The sequence below is a fragment of the Coccomyxa subellipsoidea genome, assembly GCF_000258705.1.
Source record: "Coccomyxa subellipsoidea C-169, whole genome shotgun sequence".
NCBI lineage: Eukaryota > Viridiplantae > Chlorophyta > Trebouxiophyceae > Coccomyxaceae > Coccomyxa > Coccomyxa subellipsoidea.
Window position 1 is genome coordinate 293,011 of NW_005178042.1, and position 16,761 is coordinate 309,771.

At 53.1% G+C, this 16,761-nt stretch overlaps 4 protein-coding genes across 4 annotated transcripts; 2 read left to right on the plus strand and 2 right to left on the minus strand.

Annotated features, from left to right (window-relative positions):
* Nucleotides 1-518: 518 nt before the first annotated feature.
* COCSUDRAFT_34686 (DEAD-domain-containing protein) lies at nucleotides 519-5,832 on the minus strand (the record flags this gene model as incomplete). The annotated part of the gene is made up of 8 exons (XM_005651579.1): nucleotides 519-759; nucleotides 1,050-1,276; nucleotides 1,606-1,746; nucleotides 1,968-2,218; nucleotides 2,523-2,664; nucleotides 2,863-2,937; nucleotides 3,137-3,175; nucleotides 5,830-5,832. The coding sequence occupies 8 exons, from the start codon at nucleotides 5,830-5,832 to the stop codon at nucleotides 519-521; spliced, it is 1,119 nt and encodes a 372-aa protein (XP_005651636.1).
* Nucleotides 3,928-6,684, plus strand: COCSUDRAFT_83442 (hypothetical protein; the record flags this gene model as incomplete). Its single annotated transcript, XM_005652309.1, has 6 exons — nucleotides 3,928-4,003; nucleotides 4,557-4,642; nucleotides 4,771-4,992; nucleotides 5,050-6,059; nucleotides 6,271-6,376; nucleotides 6,529-6,684. The coding sequence occupies 6 exons, from the start codon at nucleotides 3,928-3,930 to the stop codon at nucleotides 6,682-6,684; spliced, it is 1,656 nt and encodes a 551-aa protein (XP_005652366.1).
* A 160-nt stretch (nucleotides 6,685-6,844) lies between these two features.
* COCSUDRAFT_31922 (hypothetical protein) lies at nucleotides 6,845-9,392 on the minus strand. Its single transcript, XM_005651580.1, has 5 exons — nucleotides 9,083-9,392; nucleotides 8,670-8,699; nucleotides 8,262-8,529; nucleotides 7,976-8,114; nucleotides 6,845-7,863 (listed from the first exon to the last, which is right to left on the minus strand). Coding segments are annotated over exons 2-3 (255 nt in total). The 5' UTR covers nucleotides 8,671-8,699; nucleotides 9,083-9,392; the 3' UTR covers nucleotides 6,845-7,863; nucleotides 7,976-8,114; nucleotides 8,262-8,275.
* Nucleotides 9,393-9,572: 180 nt separating this feature from the next.
* On the plus strand, nucleotides 9,573-16,702 carry COCSUDRAFT_45728 (sulfate permease; the record flags this gene model as incomplete). The annotated part of the gene is made up of 15 exons (XM_005651581.1): nucleotides 9,573-9,716; nucleotides 9,871-10,021; nucleotides 10,247-10,331; nucleotides 10,647-10,799; nucleotides 11,069-11,209; nucleotides 11,548-11,679; nucleotides 11,898-12,061; nucleotides 12,350-12,488; nucleotides 13,664-13,817; nucleotides 14,150-14,215; nucleotides 14,465-14,619; nucleotides 14,972-15,169; nucleotides 15,419-15,517; nucleotides 15,725-15,914; nucleotides 16,488-16,702. Exons 1-15 carry the CDS (start codon nucleotides 9,710-9,712, stop codon nucleotides 16,700-16,702), a joined length of 2,049 nt encoding a protein of 682 aa, XP_005651638.1. The 5' UTR covers nucleotides 9,573-9,709.
* Nucleotides 16,703-16,761: the final 59 nt, after the last annotated feature.

Below are 16,761 nucleotides of genomic sequence, written 5' to 3' on the forward strand. Positions count from 1 at the left end.
TCCTGCCAGTCCCTGCGCTGCTGGAAGGTGCTGCCTTGGCACTGCTCTGCACTGTGGCGCTGAAAGCAAACGGTCCCTGCCGCTGCCCCGATGCCGATGCGGCAGTGCCGGTCTTGCGCGCAAAGCCAGAAGAGGCGCCCCTGGGCTTGGGCGGCCCGTAGGTGGTTTTGCCGCCTCCCTTCACGGGCGCGACGGGCCAGTCAGCCGTCGCGCGCGCCGCGCCCCTCAGCCCCTTCCTGGAGTTTCGCTGCGCCCGCGCCTCGTCTTCCTTCCTCTTCAGCGTCTCTGGTTTGGGCCTGCAAACACGAAAACAATGAATTTCTTGTCAACATCCCATCCAAATTTTGGACCACACCTTAATCCAGCCAGGCGTTCGCGCGCCCCTGCCACTACATACAGTCCTGTCTCACACTTGATTTGCACCACCCTAATGAATCTCCCAACTTCTACAAAGACAGGTATCCTTTATCGCAGAGGAACTCAGCAAAGTTTGAGGCCCTGATTTAAGGAGAGCAGCCTCACTGCATGTGCGCAGGCAGGACGCCCTTAGCGGCGGACAGCTCGTCGAGCGGCCGGTTCTGTTCGAGCGCCTCTTTGATGCGGCCGGCCAGCACGGCGTCGCGCTTGGCCACGATCGAAGTGATGCGGCCGGAGGCGCCGGCGCGCGCGGTGCGGCCGGTGCGGTGGATGTAGTCAACCGGGTTGAGCGGGAAGTCAAAGTTCACCACGTGGTCCACCGCCGCCGGCATGTCCAGGCCCCTGCAGGCCACATGATGTTAATGGAGAAACGGGGAACAGGGATTTAGATAAAGGTACAGGCAATGTGGCTGAAGCATGAAGTACGCCATCATTTCGTTCTGTCAGACGCAAAAGGGCCACTTCCTTCCACGTGGCACGTCAGTTTCCACACCCTGCCACGACCCTCATCCATTTCAAAGGCAAGGGTGTCGCAGAAAAAAGGGAAGAAGCTGGCACCGCAGGTGTAAGACTCCAAAGCAGCGCAAGCTGTGCAGATGGGCCGGTAAAAATGCAGTGACTGAGCGGCAGACCTGGCGGCCAAGTCGGTGCAGACCAGGACAGGCTGGCCATCGGGGCCAGGCTCGCTGTTGGAGAACTGCGCGATGGCCTCCCGGCGGCCGTCCAGGGGGACGTCCCCGTGGTAGCACAGTGTCGGTACCCCCCTCTCACGCAGGTGGTGCTCCGTCGCTCGGCAGCTATCCAGTGTGTTGCAGAACACCATCAGCCTCTTGCCCCGCGCCGCCTCGCCCGTCACGATCTGGTGCGCAGCAGAAGAAACACTTGCGCTCAGTAACGCCTCCACCCCGCAGCTGGCGAGCTCTTTGAGATGCAAACACTTTGATGGCCTCTTCAGTTTGGTCTGTCCCATATTTGCTTGTGTCATCGAGAAGCCACAGCACAGATGATGTGTTAGAACTGGCATGCAAGTCAGTGGAGGTGCCTGGCACTTTAGTAATAATGATTATAAGTTGGGCTGCTGCCAGTGCTGCGAGCCAGAAAGTTGGATTCATCCGTCTGGCGCATCGTGAGTGCAGGCTCGTGACAGCCTGGACACCTGTTTGTGTCATGGTGCAAGCGAAACAGTACCTGTGACAGGACGTCGAGTTTATTGGCATTAGGCGGCGCAGCTAGGAAGCTGTGGCGCGCGCCGACAACACCGCGATGCAGCGAGCTCGTCTCGACTCGCTTCAGGTTGGGGAACTCAGTGTCCAGCAGCTTCCTCACGGCCTACATTGGCACCACTGCCAGCTCAGACCTGACTGGACATGCCCTGAAGAATCTGCAGTAACCTGCAGTAAAGTCTTGATTCTGACACATACTGGCTTACCCACGTATGGTAATTCCGGAGTGTGCGATGGGAACGCGTGACCTGGTATTCAGATCCTAAACAAGCTGCTTTATTTCTTACAAACATGCTGCTATGCTAGGGAAAGAGAAGCTACGCGCACCTGTGACAGCGTGGCCACCACTAGAATTGTGCTGGCAGGCTGGGGCTTTGAACGTAGAGGCCCCAGCACAGCCCTGACCTCTGGGCCGAACCCCTTGTCAAACATGGTGTCGGCCTCGTCCAGCACCACATACTGGACATCCCCCCAGTACAGGTGCCCCTTCTCCGCATGCTGCACCAGCTTCTGCGGCGTGCCCACCAGAATGTCCAGCGGCCTCTCCAGCGCCTCCTTCTGCTGCCCCATCGAGCCCCCTGCGCCCATGAGGATAGATCTTTGTGCATGATCACCTCCGTTGCAGCACCTTGTCCTCGAAATGTCTCAGGATTGCAATGCAGGCAGACAGCCCCGGTGCATGTGCGAGGGTGCACTTGTGCGCCACCAAAAGTCTGCAACTGTTATCCATCTTCTACTTAATTGGCATGATGGCAACCTGAATCATTGAAGTATGTCCGCGCTGCCAAGCAGGGCTGCCAGTTCTCAAGAAACGTGATGAATGCATCTATGCTGTGTGCGTAAATGTACAGCAGGAAGCAGCAACGGATGCTGGGAACACACCACCGTTGATGCATGCCGATCTGAATTTTGCTTTGTGGCTAATGGACTTGGCCACGCTCAGGATCTGGTCTGTCAGCTCCCGAGTGGGCCCCAGGATTATTGCTCTAGGGCGCTTGGGTTTAGCCTGCACGCTACCATCCTTCTCTGCGTCACGCAACAGCTTGACCTGCAATCACCGATGCATTAAGATTGCTACAGGGCTACTTAAACCCACACGTCATCCACATCTATACTGATGGGCTTAGGTAGGACGCACTGGGCAAACAGGTTGAAAAAAATGCTCAGAAAAGACTGTTTCGAACAGCCAATCTGTTGAAAAGTCAGAGAATGCATCCCGCACCAGGGGTAGGAGGTACGCCAGTGTCTTTCCTGAGCCGGTATGGGATGCAAGCAGGACATCTCCACCGTGCAGCACCTCCGCGACGGCCTGACTCTGTGTTGCATTCATCAAAGGAAATGAGACTTTATGCAACGCATTATTGAAAGCATTTGCAAAACAGGAAACACACGAAACACAGCACTGGGATTTTCCTAGTACTTGCTTGAACATAATGTTGAGCGAAACCGTTCCACATTCACATATCCAGAACTAGGTTCTCAGATGTTTCTTTCGCGAATTTACTGACCTGGATTTCGGTGGGTGACGTCAAATTCTGTTCCGATAAGAAAGACAGCAACTCCTCCCCCAAGCCCAGCTGCGCAAAGGAGCTCGCAGTAGGCTTGGCTCTTTCGGCAAAAGTAGCACTCTGTGCCCTCACGAGGACCGATGTCAAGCCGCCATGGGCAGAGAATGACCGCAGATTGATGAGCGACTGTGGCTGCTGGCCATGCAAGTGCAGAGGAGGGCAGTGGGGTAAAGCAAAGCTCCTGAAAGAGCCTCTGAAGATCGTGTTTGTCAGCATGTTTACCTCCCAATAAGTTGCATTTGTCTCTGAAGCCTGTTCAATATTGTTGGAATTTGCGACGGTTCTTTCTCCGGAACCCAACTTCCGTGCCCAAAGAAACCGCTTCGGGCAGCTCTCCTGCACGATGCTGCTGCTCGATGCAGAGAGCGCTCACAAAAAAAGGTGTCAAGATCGCTCCCGTGTAGGAGATGCAGTGTTTTTGAGACATCATGGGGGGCCGCTTTAATACAATTGTGGCGCGATCGTGCTTGGCAATCACTGTTGCTGAAACTTGAGCGGATCCCGTGCAAGAGAGTCAGTAGTTGTCACCACTTACAACAATTATATGATAGCGTATATTATGTGATATATGCAATATGATCAATATTATCTGAACCAGACATGGGCATCGTTGGAGGGTCACAAAGCCCAGCGGACGCAGCTGGCATGGAGATCGGACTTCTGCCTCTAAGGACCATTCAGCGTATCAACTGAGCAGACACACGATTTGATATTATAAAATGTTCCAGTGGCTGCTGTTGCTTCTTTTGCAGACGGTCTTTCTCGTAGAAAGTTGGCTGAGAGCGAGAGCAAATGGTGCGCGTTATTGGCATCTTTCTGCATGCATGTGATGCATTCCTCCTCTTGTGTGCCTCAAACCTCGTACTGATCCATGTGAAGTCAATCGGGCAGCAAGTCTCCTCACAAAAGCTTTCGGCGCAGGTGCAAGGCATCGATGCCAGCAGATCTTGAACAGCGTTCTGGACGCTGTCCCCTTCCCTTTAAATCTCCCACTGGATTGGCTGCTTCCTCGGAAGATCCAGCCCACAGGAAGGGTTCCTGGACCCCCTGAGACCATAGCCCTGGTGCTGGCAGAAACAGCCCTTGCAAGGCCAGGCCTCCATAAATTGGCAGATGTAATTGGCTGGTGCACGCAAAGCGGGCTGACACACATTTCAGTGTATGATCCCAAAGGTGAGAGACTTTAAGGTGCTGTAGTAATCGCTGTGTAGGATCACGCAAACTGTAATCTGTCCATGCAATGACCATGCATGCCATGCATGGTACATGCTGGTTATTCCTGCAATTTTCTTTTTCAACCGCATTTTCAATCCATGTCATATCTTTCAGGCAAATTGTGTCCATTCAGGTCTTGTGAAGGCTCACCATTCCGACCTGGCTGGCATGCTCTCCAATGACGGAAAGCTCACATCACCATATACGTTCAGCATCGAGGTAAGTGTCAGCTTTGCCATTGCCTCGTGCATGCACACAGCTTGAAATTATTACTAGACAACTATATTAAACGCCGCATTTTCTTGTTGACCTGTCTGTATATCGGATGCTGGGCTTTGCCTGTGCAGGTTGGATATCCCATACTGGCGAAAGCAGGCAAGGTGCTACACTCGCTGGTGACTCAAAGCACAGGGGCGAATGGGTCTGAGCTGCCTGGCATGGACAGCCACTCCCCGCGCTCATGCGCATCAGACCCCTGCAGCGTGTCATCGCTCAGCACCTCGCCAGAGAGCACTCCCATGCGCGCCCGCCCCGGCGCTGAGTCACCCTCAGCCACCAGCGCAGTTCAGGTCAAGCTGCTGTCTGCAGAGGATGCGCATGCGCCTCTTGTGGCTGCGGCCCGGCAGGGGAGGATCCTACAGTCAAACGCAGACCCTGCCGCCAGCGATGGACACCCCAAGCGCGCCAGCCTTGCCAGCAGCCCCCTGCCAAGCAAGCTGCTCGCCACCAAAGCGAATGGCCAGAAGGCAGGGGTGAGCAGCAAGCAGAGCAGTGGTTCTGGGAGTGCGCTGATACCCGCCAGGCCGCCAAGCCGGATGGCTGCGGCTGTGGCTGTGGCGAAGGCCGAGAGCAGCGGCGACCTGATGGGCTTCCTCAGCATGCTCGCAGCTAGGCAGACTGGCAGCAAAGCGCCTTTGGAACTCCGCTCACGCGATGACAGCAGCCTGCCGGTGCAGACTGATCCCAGCAGGGACTATATCCCCAACGGCTGTGACGGAGTCTGCAGCGAAGCAAGCACGTCCAGCTTCACATTGGGCAATGGTGCAGACCTGCCCAGCAGAGCTGCCGCGGCCGAGGGGGCGCCAGGATCCGGCGGTGCAGTTCCCAGCGGCAGCATGGACCTGATCGATGGCGATGCATGGCTGGCAGGCAATGGTGATGTCAGCACCGCTGAGGAAGGGGGGGACTGGGTCGCCAAGAAAGGCTCGTTGAGGTGGATAAAGCAGCGCGGCGGGGGCGCGGAAGTTGATGGAGGCGGCCCGATTAGGCGCCGTGCCAGAAGAGGCAACCGCGCACGCGGGGAAATGGGCTATGCGCTGCTTCGTGGCCCCTGGACCTGGGGAGATAATGCGGACGCAGGCGCTACGGAGCCAGATCAGGACGCAGGCATGCTCAGGAGCGTCAGCCATGGGGGGCTCAGTCATGACAGCGACTCAGCGTTTGGCTGCGAGCAGTATTTTGGCGAGCAGGATGAGGAGGCCGAAGGGGATGTTCTTGAGTGCAGCAGCAGCGCTGAGAAGGGCAGCAAAGGGAAGTTGTTCAACCTGAGCGGGGGTCAGAGCACAGAGGACCTGCTCAATGCCTTCACCAAGGATCTGGCAGCAGCTGACGAGCCGCCGGCCAAATCCAATCAGAGGTGCTTGCTCGCCATTCTTTTGACATTTTCCTGTTTGTGCGCATGACTCTCAATTTCTTGCTTAAAGGTTTGAGGTAGGAGAAGAAGATTATTAAAACCTTGACAATTTCTGTTTGCGCATGCATGTCGTTTCGATGCTCAACAGTTTCAAGACATGGTGGTCCTTAGTGCCGTCCAAAGGTTGGGTTGCTGACGGGAGCTGGTAATGCAGGGGCGGTGCCAGAAAGGCAAAGCAGCCGCTGACACCTGCTGAGCTGGACGAGCAGATTGCCAGCCTGGCAGGCCCAGCAGCAGTCAGGGAGCCTGATTTGGTCCTGGTATGACCTTTCGCATCAATCCGCATAGATCCCTCCTTCAACTGCAGAATGCTGCTGCTCTCAGGCGCAAGAACTTAAGAGGAACTAGACTGTTGCTAAGGAGTTTTTAGTTTTGCGCAGGAATATCGAGCACAGATAAATATGCACTGCAGGTGTTTGGCAGGACCTTCACCCTCGCTGGCTATCCTCCCTGGCCGATCCGGTTCAGCGAGATTTACCACATGGGCGAATTGACTCAATTCACCCGGCGCAAGCTGACTGACGCCCTCCAGCGATACTGCAGAACCCCTCAACGATTTGGCACATAACTTTTATTGTCTCCGCTGCTGAGATCTGTTCAACCTGCACGTAAGCAATCTTGGGCAACATGCCCCACAAGCATAGAAGCAGGCGTCCAATTCCCAGTCAGGACAAGAGGGTAGCATCTTGCGGCTGCAGAAGCATGGCAGATGCGCGTTTCGTGGGCAAGCGGGTTTGACATTATTAGGGCAGTCCATCATTTTGATGTTTGAACTCCTGCCTGCTCCTGCAATTTTGGCAGAGCTGGGGGTGAGCAGAAGTCTATCTTGGTGCTACAGATGGCCTGGAGGCAACTCAACGAGTCTCAGGCTCTGCTAAGAGCTGCGAGCACCATTGTGTGCACCAGAGCATGCAAAGTGGTTTTGATGATCATATAAACTCTCTGCAGTTTCGTTGACAGCCACATGTTGAATGCTTTCTGGATTGCAAAATTGGTACTGCCTCCTCCAGTCCACGTGGGCCTCGTGACACAGGTAGGCAGTTTGCCTCCTATGTTACATTGCATGTTGTTGGTGCGAACGTGCACGTGACTCAAAGACAAACTTTGCAGCAGATTTGGAGCAGAATGCAGCTGTGAATATATTGCTATTAATACAGCAATGTATTCAGTTAGGGAGTATTCACATTCGCATAGGACATGAATGACTATCGTTCTATTGATACGACAGAACGATCGTATGAATCAGCTCCATTGCAAGTTGCTCTTCAGGCAGTGTCGAGGAGTCCCTGTGGACTCCTCGACAGTCGGAGAAGTCTGTCGAGGAGTCTGTGCACACTCCACGTGGAGTCTCAGATTCTCCAAGATCTTGGAGACTCCCCTCCATCTAATGATGACCAAGACAATAAATTTGATAATGCCAGCAATTTTTCATTATAATAAATGTTTACAGTGTAAACTTTACACTGACGCCAACACACTGCTCAAGTGCTTTTGCACCCAAATATCCACGCTCTATGTAAAGGCTTCTTCCTCATTTTCCAACTTGATTTCAGGCTGTGCATGCGGCCGTCGCTCCCCACAATAAAATGCCCTGGGAATGGCATTGCTCAAATTCTGGCCACACAAAAGTTTCCCATAGCCACGCTCTTGACATTTGCTTGCTAAGGGTTGCAGTGAATGCATTGCAATCCAACGAGGTGCTTTGGGATTACTCGGCAAAGTGACCCATTATGCTGGCATCACAGACCTGCACTGGGCAAGAAAGAAGCACGGGTCAGCAACCATGAAGCATACTTCTACAATAATTCAAAACACATCTCGTGAATTTCAAGGGACACAAGCCATTTTTCAAGGGACACCTAGAGATGGGTGAGCCATGATGCAGGGCCGCTTGCCCCTTCCCGGCTAGTGACATCTGGCGGTGCTGGGACAGGATGCATATCGAGTGGGCTTCCTGGTCCAGTTCTTGGGGAAAATTCCAAGATCACGACCTCTCACCTGCATCATATAATATGACAAGGTCAGGGTGAGCTCTAGGTGTGCTTCAAAGCAGGGCATCTCATAAATTCACTCGTGTGCTCCTGCACAGGGAATGCAGGTGGACATCTGCAACATGACACAGGAAGCCAAGGGAGGCGCCCGTACTTTTGTTGATGCACTTAAATCCACAAGTAGCCAGGCCCAATCCCTTCATCCGGGTCCAAAAGCACTGTCCAGGCACCAGGAGCCGGCACAAAATAGTATGAATTTGGCTTCTCTGGCCCATCTCTAAAGGCATACGTCTTGAGCTCCAAGTTGTTCGACAGGAGCAGATCGCCCAGCAGCATCCGGTCCAGAAGGTAGTAGCTCTCGTGTATTGTCTCCCAGCCCTCTTGCCGCTCTATGATCAGTTGGACCTCCAGCACGGGTACCACTGCAAAGGTCTCAGACGTCAAGATGAGCAGGTGTAGGCCAGGAATCGTATTCCATGCTCGATGTTTGCAAGATTGCAGCAACAAAGAGCTGGATGTCTTATGACCGAATTGCATTCACAAGCTTAAGGCAGGGTCATACTTTCCGCAGTCTCTTCTGCCTGGCGTGGACCTGCAAGCAACAGTGGCGCATTTAGATCAGCAGGGTCCAATAGCCGCGCATATGCATGAATATGCATTAGTAATAGGTACAAATGTGACCTCGATGCTGCTGATGCCGAAGGATGGGAGGCATGGAGAAGAGCTGTTCTGAAATATGTACCAAGACACTAGACTTCTACTCATAGACAACCAATGCTGATGTGTGTGTAGATACTTTCGGTGGCAACTCGTTTGTATATCCGATGTAAGGACAGCAAAGAGGTGCTGCTGGGCCACAAGTGCCACAGAAGACATAAATCAGTAAGTACCTAGCTCAAGCTCTGTAGAATTCACGCTGTTCTGCTTTCGCTGAAGAAATTTTCGTGATGCTGTGGATGCCATCAGTAGGTGTACCTCGATCGTGCAGACTCAAAGTGAGGCTGTTCCTCAATAGATTATCCGGGAACTCGAGTATCCAGGGAATTGCAGCCGGCTACTGGGCGAGCAGGAATTTGGCGGCTTCTCTACTGTAAACTTGGTCTTCGCCATAAACATCAGCAATCTTACTCTCCAATTTCATAGTCTGAGACGGAAAATCTAACGAAAACATATTGCAGAAAGCAATGGCCAGAAGACAGAAATTGGAAGTCTCAAATTCGCCAGTCAATCAGACCTCGTGGAGATGCATATCTCTCATAAAGAACAAGTAGAAATTCGAGAAGACCATGCAATCATTGAGATTTTGGAGGTCGCATGCAGTAAGCTTGCTGGCACCATGTGAGCCCATGTGTCCTGCATGTGCCAACAAGTGCCGAATAAAAAGCGCCTCTTCATGAACGAGACCACAAGTACTGCATCTGATCCTGGAGTCGAGCATATCGTGTTTTGCGACTGCTACCTGTCAGAGCGAGCCTTTGCTGACTTCCCTGTGGCTTCCTCAGCTACTAAAACCTTCACAGGCCCCATCGAACTTGCTCGTGGTTGGAACGGGAAGGAGGCGGCATTCCCAGAAGGTAGCCTGGGAATGGAATACCTCGACGTATGGCAGGAAAGTTTCTACCCACTCCCTGTCAATGAAATCCGATCTATATGCACCACCGCTGTGCGTCTTGAGCCGCAATCGTCGAGGTTTTTTGCTCAGTGCAGCTGCTATCACCTTCCAGTCCGAGCAAATTGCTTAAACGCTACCTGAACAGCTGCAGGAAGCACGATGACGGTGGAGGAGGAGGCTGGTCTGATTCCTCTTGGCTACTCACCTCCTAACTACTACCCACCCGAAGGATCCGCAAGCACTCGGCTCTTCGTCAAGAAGGAGCCATCATGCACCCCTCTTTGGACCACCATCCGCAAGAAGTGAGCTTCTTATAAAGCAAAATATCCTTGCCCTTTGGTCTGCCATCTTTATATGGGATAAAAGAGCACATGTAGTCATGTCTGGAGATATTTGGTTGCAGGTGGAGCTCCTTGTTCTTTTTTGCATTTGACTCATAAGTGATACTGACATTATCTATCTGAGTGGCATGACATAAAGACCATGTATGAAGTCTTTGTTCCAACGAGTGGAATTCTGCTGCGCAGATGTTCCCTGGAAGGCGGTCTCCCACAGATACCATGCATGCGCTGGATGCGCAACTACAACATCAGGACATGCCTAATGGCGAGTGTCTGAGTTCCCCCTTTTGGCTTGAAGAAGCAGCTGGCATGTCTGATTGGACCTTGATGTAGCTCTGCAAGGCGTTGCCCTACGAGTATAATCCTGGGTGGAGCCTTGGCAGGACAGCCAGAAGAGGTTTTATTGTCAGCATGCACGTATCTCTCACCTCCACGCAAGCCGTGCCAGCGGCATTGGGGCAGACATCAACATACTGCCCCAACCCTTCAGGCATTGCAGCCAGCTGAGGTGTTCACTTGACAACACCACCGTCCTTAGTCAAGGGCAATGACATGGCGATTGAGGAATTACCCCCTTTGCATACAGGCGGACATCATTGCTGGGCTGACAGTGGGAGTAATGGCGGTGCCTCAGTCTGTCTCATTCGCTGCCATGGCGGGTCTGCCAGCAGCTTATGGCCTCTACACAGCCTTCGTCCCAGTCTTTGCTTACTCCATCATCGGCAGCTCCCGCCACCTGGTGAGCACATCCCCCTTCTTGACCATGCACTGCAGTTGCTGTGGTCTCATGTGCTCCGCATCTAGCCGCGTTCTGGCCTCACACATGCGGCATTGCAGTAATCTTGGGCAAAAATGACTTGCCTGCTTCCTCCAAGTGTTTTCCCTTGTCACTGAACAGATTTAGCATACCTGCATGGGCACATGGGTGGAATTTATTGTTGAACTGATGTTTACACTTGATGGGCGTACTGTATGTTGGCGTGTCTGATTAATGAGATTCCCATGCAGGCGCTGGGTCCAGTGGCGCTTGTCTCACTGCTCCTGAATGACGGCCTGGTGAAGGCTATTCCTGGGTGTGACATCAATGAGAACCCCAACCAACCCGTTGATGCCCATCTGCAGCAGATTTACAACCACGCAGCCATCCAGGTACGCCTATGGGCACTCCCCGCCAGTAGAGTGCCCGTCAGCAATGCTTTCCACTGTCAAAGAGCACTGTACTTTGCTGCTGCAGAGTATTGCCTGCGCCTCATTGTGGCTTCCTTGAGCGCTGACGACAGAGGGTCAGAAAGAGCAATGTGCAATGCAGCGCGCAAACGCTAAATTGATTGTTGGGTGGATATCTTTTGAGACAGTTAGCCTGGAAGACCAGCCATGGATTCCTACGGATCATTTGGGTAGTGGCAAATCCGCTCCATAAAGAAAAGCTGTACAATGTGCGTTACGCGGGCATGATTGTCTTGAAACTTCCTTGTATTGTGCTGTAGGTGTCCCTGATGGTGGCGGTGTTGTACCTGCTGCTGGCAGTGCTGCGGCTGGGCTTCCTGTGCAGCCTGTTGTCTCGTCCCATCATCTCCGCCTTCCTAACCGCTGGCGCTCTCATCATCAGCTCCTCCCAGGTGCATGCTGCACCCATCGATCTTGCGTACTCTCTAAATCTGCAGCATTGCTGCTGGCGGGCGACAAATCATCCGTAGCGAGTATGTGCAGATGCATGCAGTGGTTCCATTCCGCCGTCAGTGGGAGTCTGACATGCGTAAAGGCAGTTCATGCATGCGCATGCACTCATATTGATGGAAAGGCTCTCCTACATGCTGACTGATGTCCTCTGGTGCAGGTCAAGTACATCGTGGGGTACAACATTCCGCATGCTGACCGCATGCAGGACATCGTGTACAATCTCATAGTCCGCGCTGACCGCTTCCGCTGGATGGAATTCGCCATGGGCCTCACCTGGATCGCTCTGCTGGTTGCCATCAAGAGTGCCCCCCGCTTCCACAAGTGCGGCTTCCTCCCATGCTGACACCTTGTTTGAGTGACTCACCTTTCACTCTTCGAGACTCAGTTGGTTTCCATTGTACACGGCTTAGTTGGCTTTCATTGTTTGAGACTCAATCGAGTAATCAAAGGCGAGTTGCTGGAAAGGAGAGTCTCCTGAATTTCTCGAATACTCAAAAATGTAAGTGTATTGCTTTGTTGGAATGCCTAGGCATATGCAGTACTTGATGGTCTAGGCTTGGTGACTTACATTGTCACATTGTTGGGTCAGCCACGATTTCTGTTTGGCAGGCGTGTTGCGTGGATGGGGCCGCTGGGACCAATTACAGTCGCGACACTGAGTGTGACTGCCGTGTGGGCGGGGCAACTAGAGGAGCGTTTTGGGATCAAGGTTGTGGGCCCTATCCAGGCTGGCATGCCACCCATCACGGTGCGTTCCCTCCTCATCTGGGCCCATGGAAAGACCATAGTAAAGACTGTACAAACGAGTGATAGCCTGCCTTGTTGCAGTAAGGGTGTATCAGCAGTAAACATACCGTCAGTAGCACTGATATCTGGCAAGCTTGCATGCAAGCAACTTGTGGCTATAGTTTATGGTGTGATGCGATCACAGTTTGATGGTGCTGTGCTTTTGTCCTGTGGTTGTCACAGGATTGCACCATTTTCTCCCTCTTGGAGGCCTGTGACAGTTATATCATATATCCCTGGGACGATCAATTAGGTCCCTATGATGACCATTTGTAATCCACTGGGCACGTGCCAGCTTGAACCGCTAAACATGAAAGCACCTGGTAGGATGCAAAGACAGGCCTGGCTCGGTCATTTGGCCTTTGGCGGGGGTCTAGGATCATTTTGATACCTGCAAAAGACTCCTCTGGCAGAACCACAAGAGGGACTCCTGTAGAAATAATAGATCTGCGCCAGCTTCCCTGGACAGAGCACGACAGCACGGGATGATGCCTGCGTGCTGTGTGTTTTGGGCCAGAAATGATAGGCACCTGAAGCTCAAAAGTGTTTTAGCCGGGCCCAGTTGTAGTGTCCTTTGGAAGACACGTCATGTGGAAAGTTGCGATTCTTGAGCCAGTCTCCATTGCTGAAGAGGCTTCCGCAGTGTTGTCCGATGCGGGTTCTGTTGCGGAAAACAAGCAGAAGGCAAAAGTGTGGACCCGTGCAGATGATGTGTGTCACTCTGTGTGTCCAAGTACAAGTGTTTGAGCTCACTTTCACTGAGCGTATCTTCTGGGAAGTTGAGCCTCCCTGACACTGGCCATTGCTTTGCATGTGTGGCTGTAGCGTCAGGTGTCTCAAGCGGGCTGAGCGCTGCGTTGCTGCATGTGCTCTCTTAGGGCATCAATGCTGTGTTTTTTGCCCTTGCCTCAGCCTCGTCTCCTTTGAAGGATTTTAACTTGACAAGCCCTTGCAGAAGGAGGACACCTTTCCGTGCTCCATTGCCAGCTCCTTGAGACATTCCTTGTTAAGGAGGAAGAACCTTATCAGCTCTGCTTCTATTCCTCGTTTTTCTGTTGTCCTATTCTTCAATTTTCTCATAGCCTAGGTCATGGATTTGGGCTCGTGCACTTTTAGAAAGCAAGCTGACCTCTGCAGGTGGACTGGTGGCTGCCAATGGGGGATAACTGGCCGCGCCTGGTGCTGACAGCCGGGCTGATAGGCGCTGTGAGCCTGCTGGAAGCTATATCCATCGCTAAGGCCCTGGCTGAGAGGAACGGCGACACCGTCGACGCAGACCAGGAGCTGCTTGGTGCGCGCCTGCTATCGTCTTTCTCTGTCTGATGGACATCTATCAAGCCCTCCTGAGAGGGCCAGCTCGTCCTGGCATTTGTCTTTTGAAATGCAGAGCAATGGATTCTCAGTATTTCCCTTCCCACCTCCCTGAGGAGAGTGGCTATATGCTTTCTGTGTCTTATTCATTCAAAAGGAAAATGCTTATCCAGTGTGAGATGAGAGACAATAGTGATGTGATCCTGGCATATGCCATTGCTTTACACCAGCCTATTTGTCTCTCGTTGCAATGTAGAAGCTTGTATGCCATACTGCCCATATATTTTTGAATTTTCATTTTGGTTTGCGCAGGTTTGGGCGTGTGCAACCTGGCAGGAGCGGTGTTTTGCGCATACCCCTCAACCGGGTCCTTCGCGCGTTCGGCAGTGGCAAGCACTGCAGGCGGCAAAACAGGCACGCAATGCTGCATTCACCCTGTAACCTTCGGATTTCCAAACCATTGCTATGTCACCTATGTTCCATGCTGACTGACCAAAAAGCGCTGGCCTGTGAGCCTGTGGCATAGCGTTGTCGACTTGGCCAGGGTAGTTGAGTACTTTCTTTGATTCGCGGTTATCGCCCAATCTGGTGGGGTGGCGGGTGAGGAGCTGGTGGATGTGCATGCAGGCGCAGCGGGCTTGGTGAATGCTGCCTTGATAGGCTTCGTGCTGTTGTGCCTGACGCCGGTCTTCCAGCACATGCCGCTCAATGCCCTGGCAGCCATTGTCATCACAGGGGTCATCGGCCTGCTGGACTTCCAGCGCGCACTCTTCCTGCTGCAGGTCAGATCCCCTCCTTTCGTGCCATCCAGCTGAACTGATTATTGGTACAGGAATCAAAATCCTCAAATAGGGTGCGCATTGCTCTGCAGAGCTGGACGTTCCTTCTCCGGCTGCTCATGCCTGTGTGCACCATTACAATCACAACCCTTGGCTGGCCAGGGAACTGGGAAAGTCATCTGTGCTGTGCATATCTTAGCGCAGTTAGCCTGTTCCAAGCAAAATTTACAATTATGCACACATCTCACTGTAGATTCTATGACTCTTCTCAAGCTGGCACAGCCTTTTTACCCACCATGTAGGCATCTTTTTGTCTCACTGTTCTTGGCTAATCCTCCTCCATGCACCTGCGCAGGTGAGCAGGATGGACTGCCTGGTGTGGCTGGCCACCTTCCTGGGCTGCCTCTTCATTTCCATCGATGCAGGCCTGGGCCTGGGCATCGCGCTGGGCCTGCTGTTCCTCTTTGTGCGCACAGCGTTTCCCCGCATCCACGTCCTGCGCCGCCTGCCCGGCAGCACCTTCTTCCGCGATGCCGGCATGTACCGCCTGCAGGTGCCGGCACCTGCCACTTCCTGGTAGAGGGAGTGCGGGATGGAATGAATTTCAAGACCCTAAGGCCTTCCCCGCCGGAAATGGCACAAGATAGACAGATTTGCGCACAGCAAGTACGATGATGTTGCAATGCCATCGAACCTCACGTTGTGATATGCTGTCGTGTCTGTTCATTCTAGCAGTGACAGGGGCAATGCAACAGAGGCACAAGCCTCAAGGACAAACTCAAGATCAACGATGTCTGTACAGGAGTCAGCAGAGGATGGGCGCACAGTGGTTGTGAGCTCGCAGGGTCCGCTCTGCTTCGCCAACGCGCAGCGCATCAAGGAGAGGCTCCTCGAATTTGCGGTGAAGTCTTGCCGCTCAGAGCCAACAATCAACCGTATCCAGACAGATCGTGTCTTTTTCCTTCATCTGTGGCCTCACTTCTGCTTTGCGCAAGCATGCTCTCACAGCAAGAATCCACTCGCTGCATCATGAGGGACCGGCCAGGAGCAGTAAGATGGCCCTCAACAATTCCGATTCTGATTCGTTTTTATTCTGTTGCCTGAACAGGCCGGGAGCCAGGACGGCGTGGCGTGCGTGGTCCTGGACCTGGCTTCCACCACCTTCATCGACGCCACCGGCATCGAAGTTCTCACCGACCTGCTGTTGAAGGCGCCGGCCAAACTGCATGTGGTGCTGGCGGACCCTAACACTGCTGCCCTGGATATCCTCGACCGCGCTGGCCTGCTCCCCAAACTTGGTGAACGCTCAAGCAACTCTGGCAAGTCACTAGAATGTACCATAGCTGAGAATGAGCCGAGCCGAGAATGATGCAGCGGTGTTCGTGCACCTCATCTCACGACATGGGAGCTATCGTGGCATCCTTGAAGGAAGAGTACTCTAGAAGGGGAAATTTACCTGCTCTGCCTGCTGGGTCAACGGCCCCTTGCCCATCTTTTCGTTATCGGGGTCGTCTTTTTATGGTAAAGTAGAATAATTTCTGTGTAGAGAAGGATAGTGCTCCTATGTCAAAGAATGCGCGCAAGGGAATCAATGCAGGGACATGTGTTTGTAAGCCCAAATGTTTTCACAAGGATGTGGGCAGGGTTGTAGCTCTGTATGCACAATGAGCAAGTCGGGGACTGCACATGAGGACGGCACCATGCCTGGATGCTTGTGTAGACAGTCATCATGAGTGTCTATCATGTGTCTGTCTTGCCACATCTCTTGTATCGCCCCCAGGTCTGGGTTTCACAGAGAAGCATCCTTAAATTTAGCGAGTTAGGGGTGCCAGATAGGAGTCTTTCTGACAGTATGTGTGTACTTGCTGCAGGCCCCGAGCGCATGTTTGTGCGCGTGCATGACGCGGTCGCCCACTGCGCCGCGCTGGCCGTCAGGAGCGATGATCTGGGCCACCCTCCCGTGCAGAACGGCCAGAACGGGCACTCCCATGCGCAGTACATTGTGGGATCTGTACCTGGCTGGCGCGAGGGGAGCTCAGATATGAATCAGCCGCTACTGGTACACGAGAGCATTGACAATGCTTGAGGCAGACTTGCCATGTTTCCCTCCTCAAGGATACCCTCTTGGTGTCTCAATACAGAAAT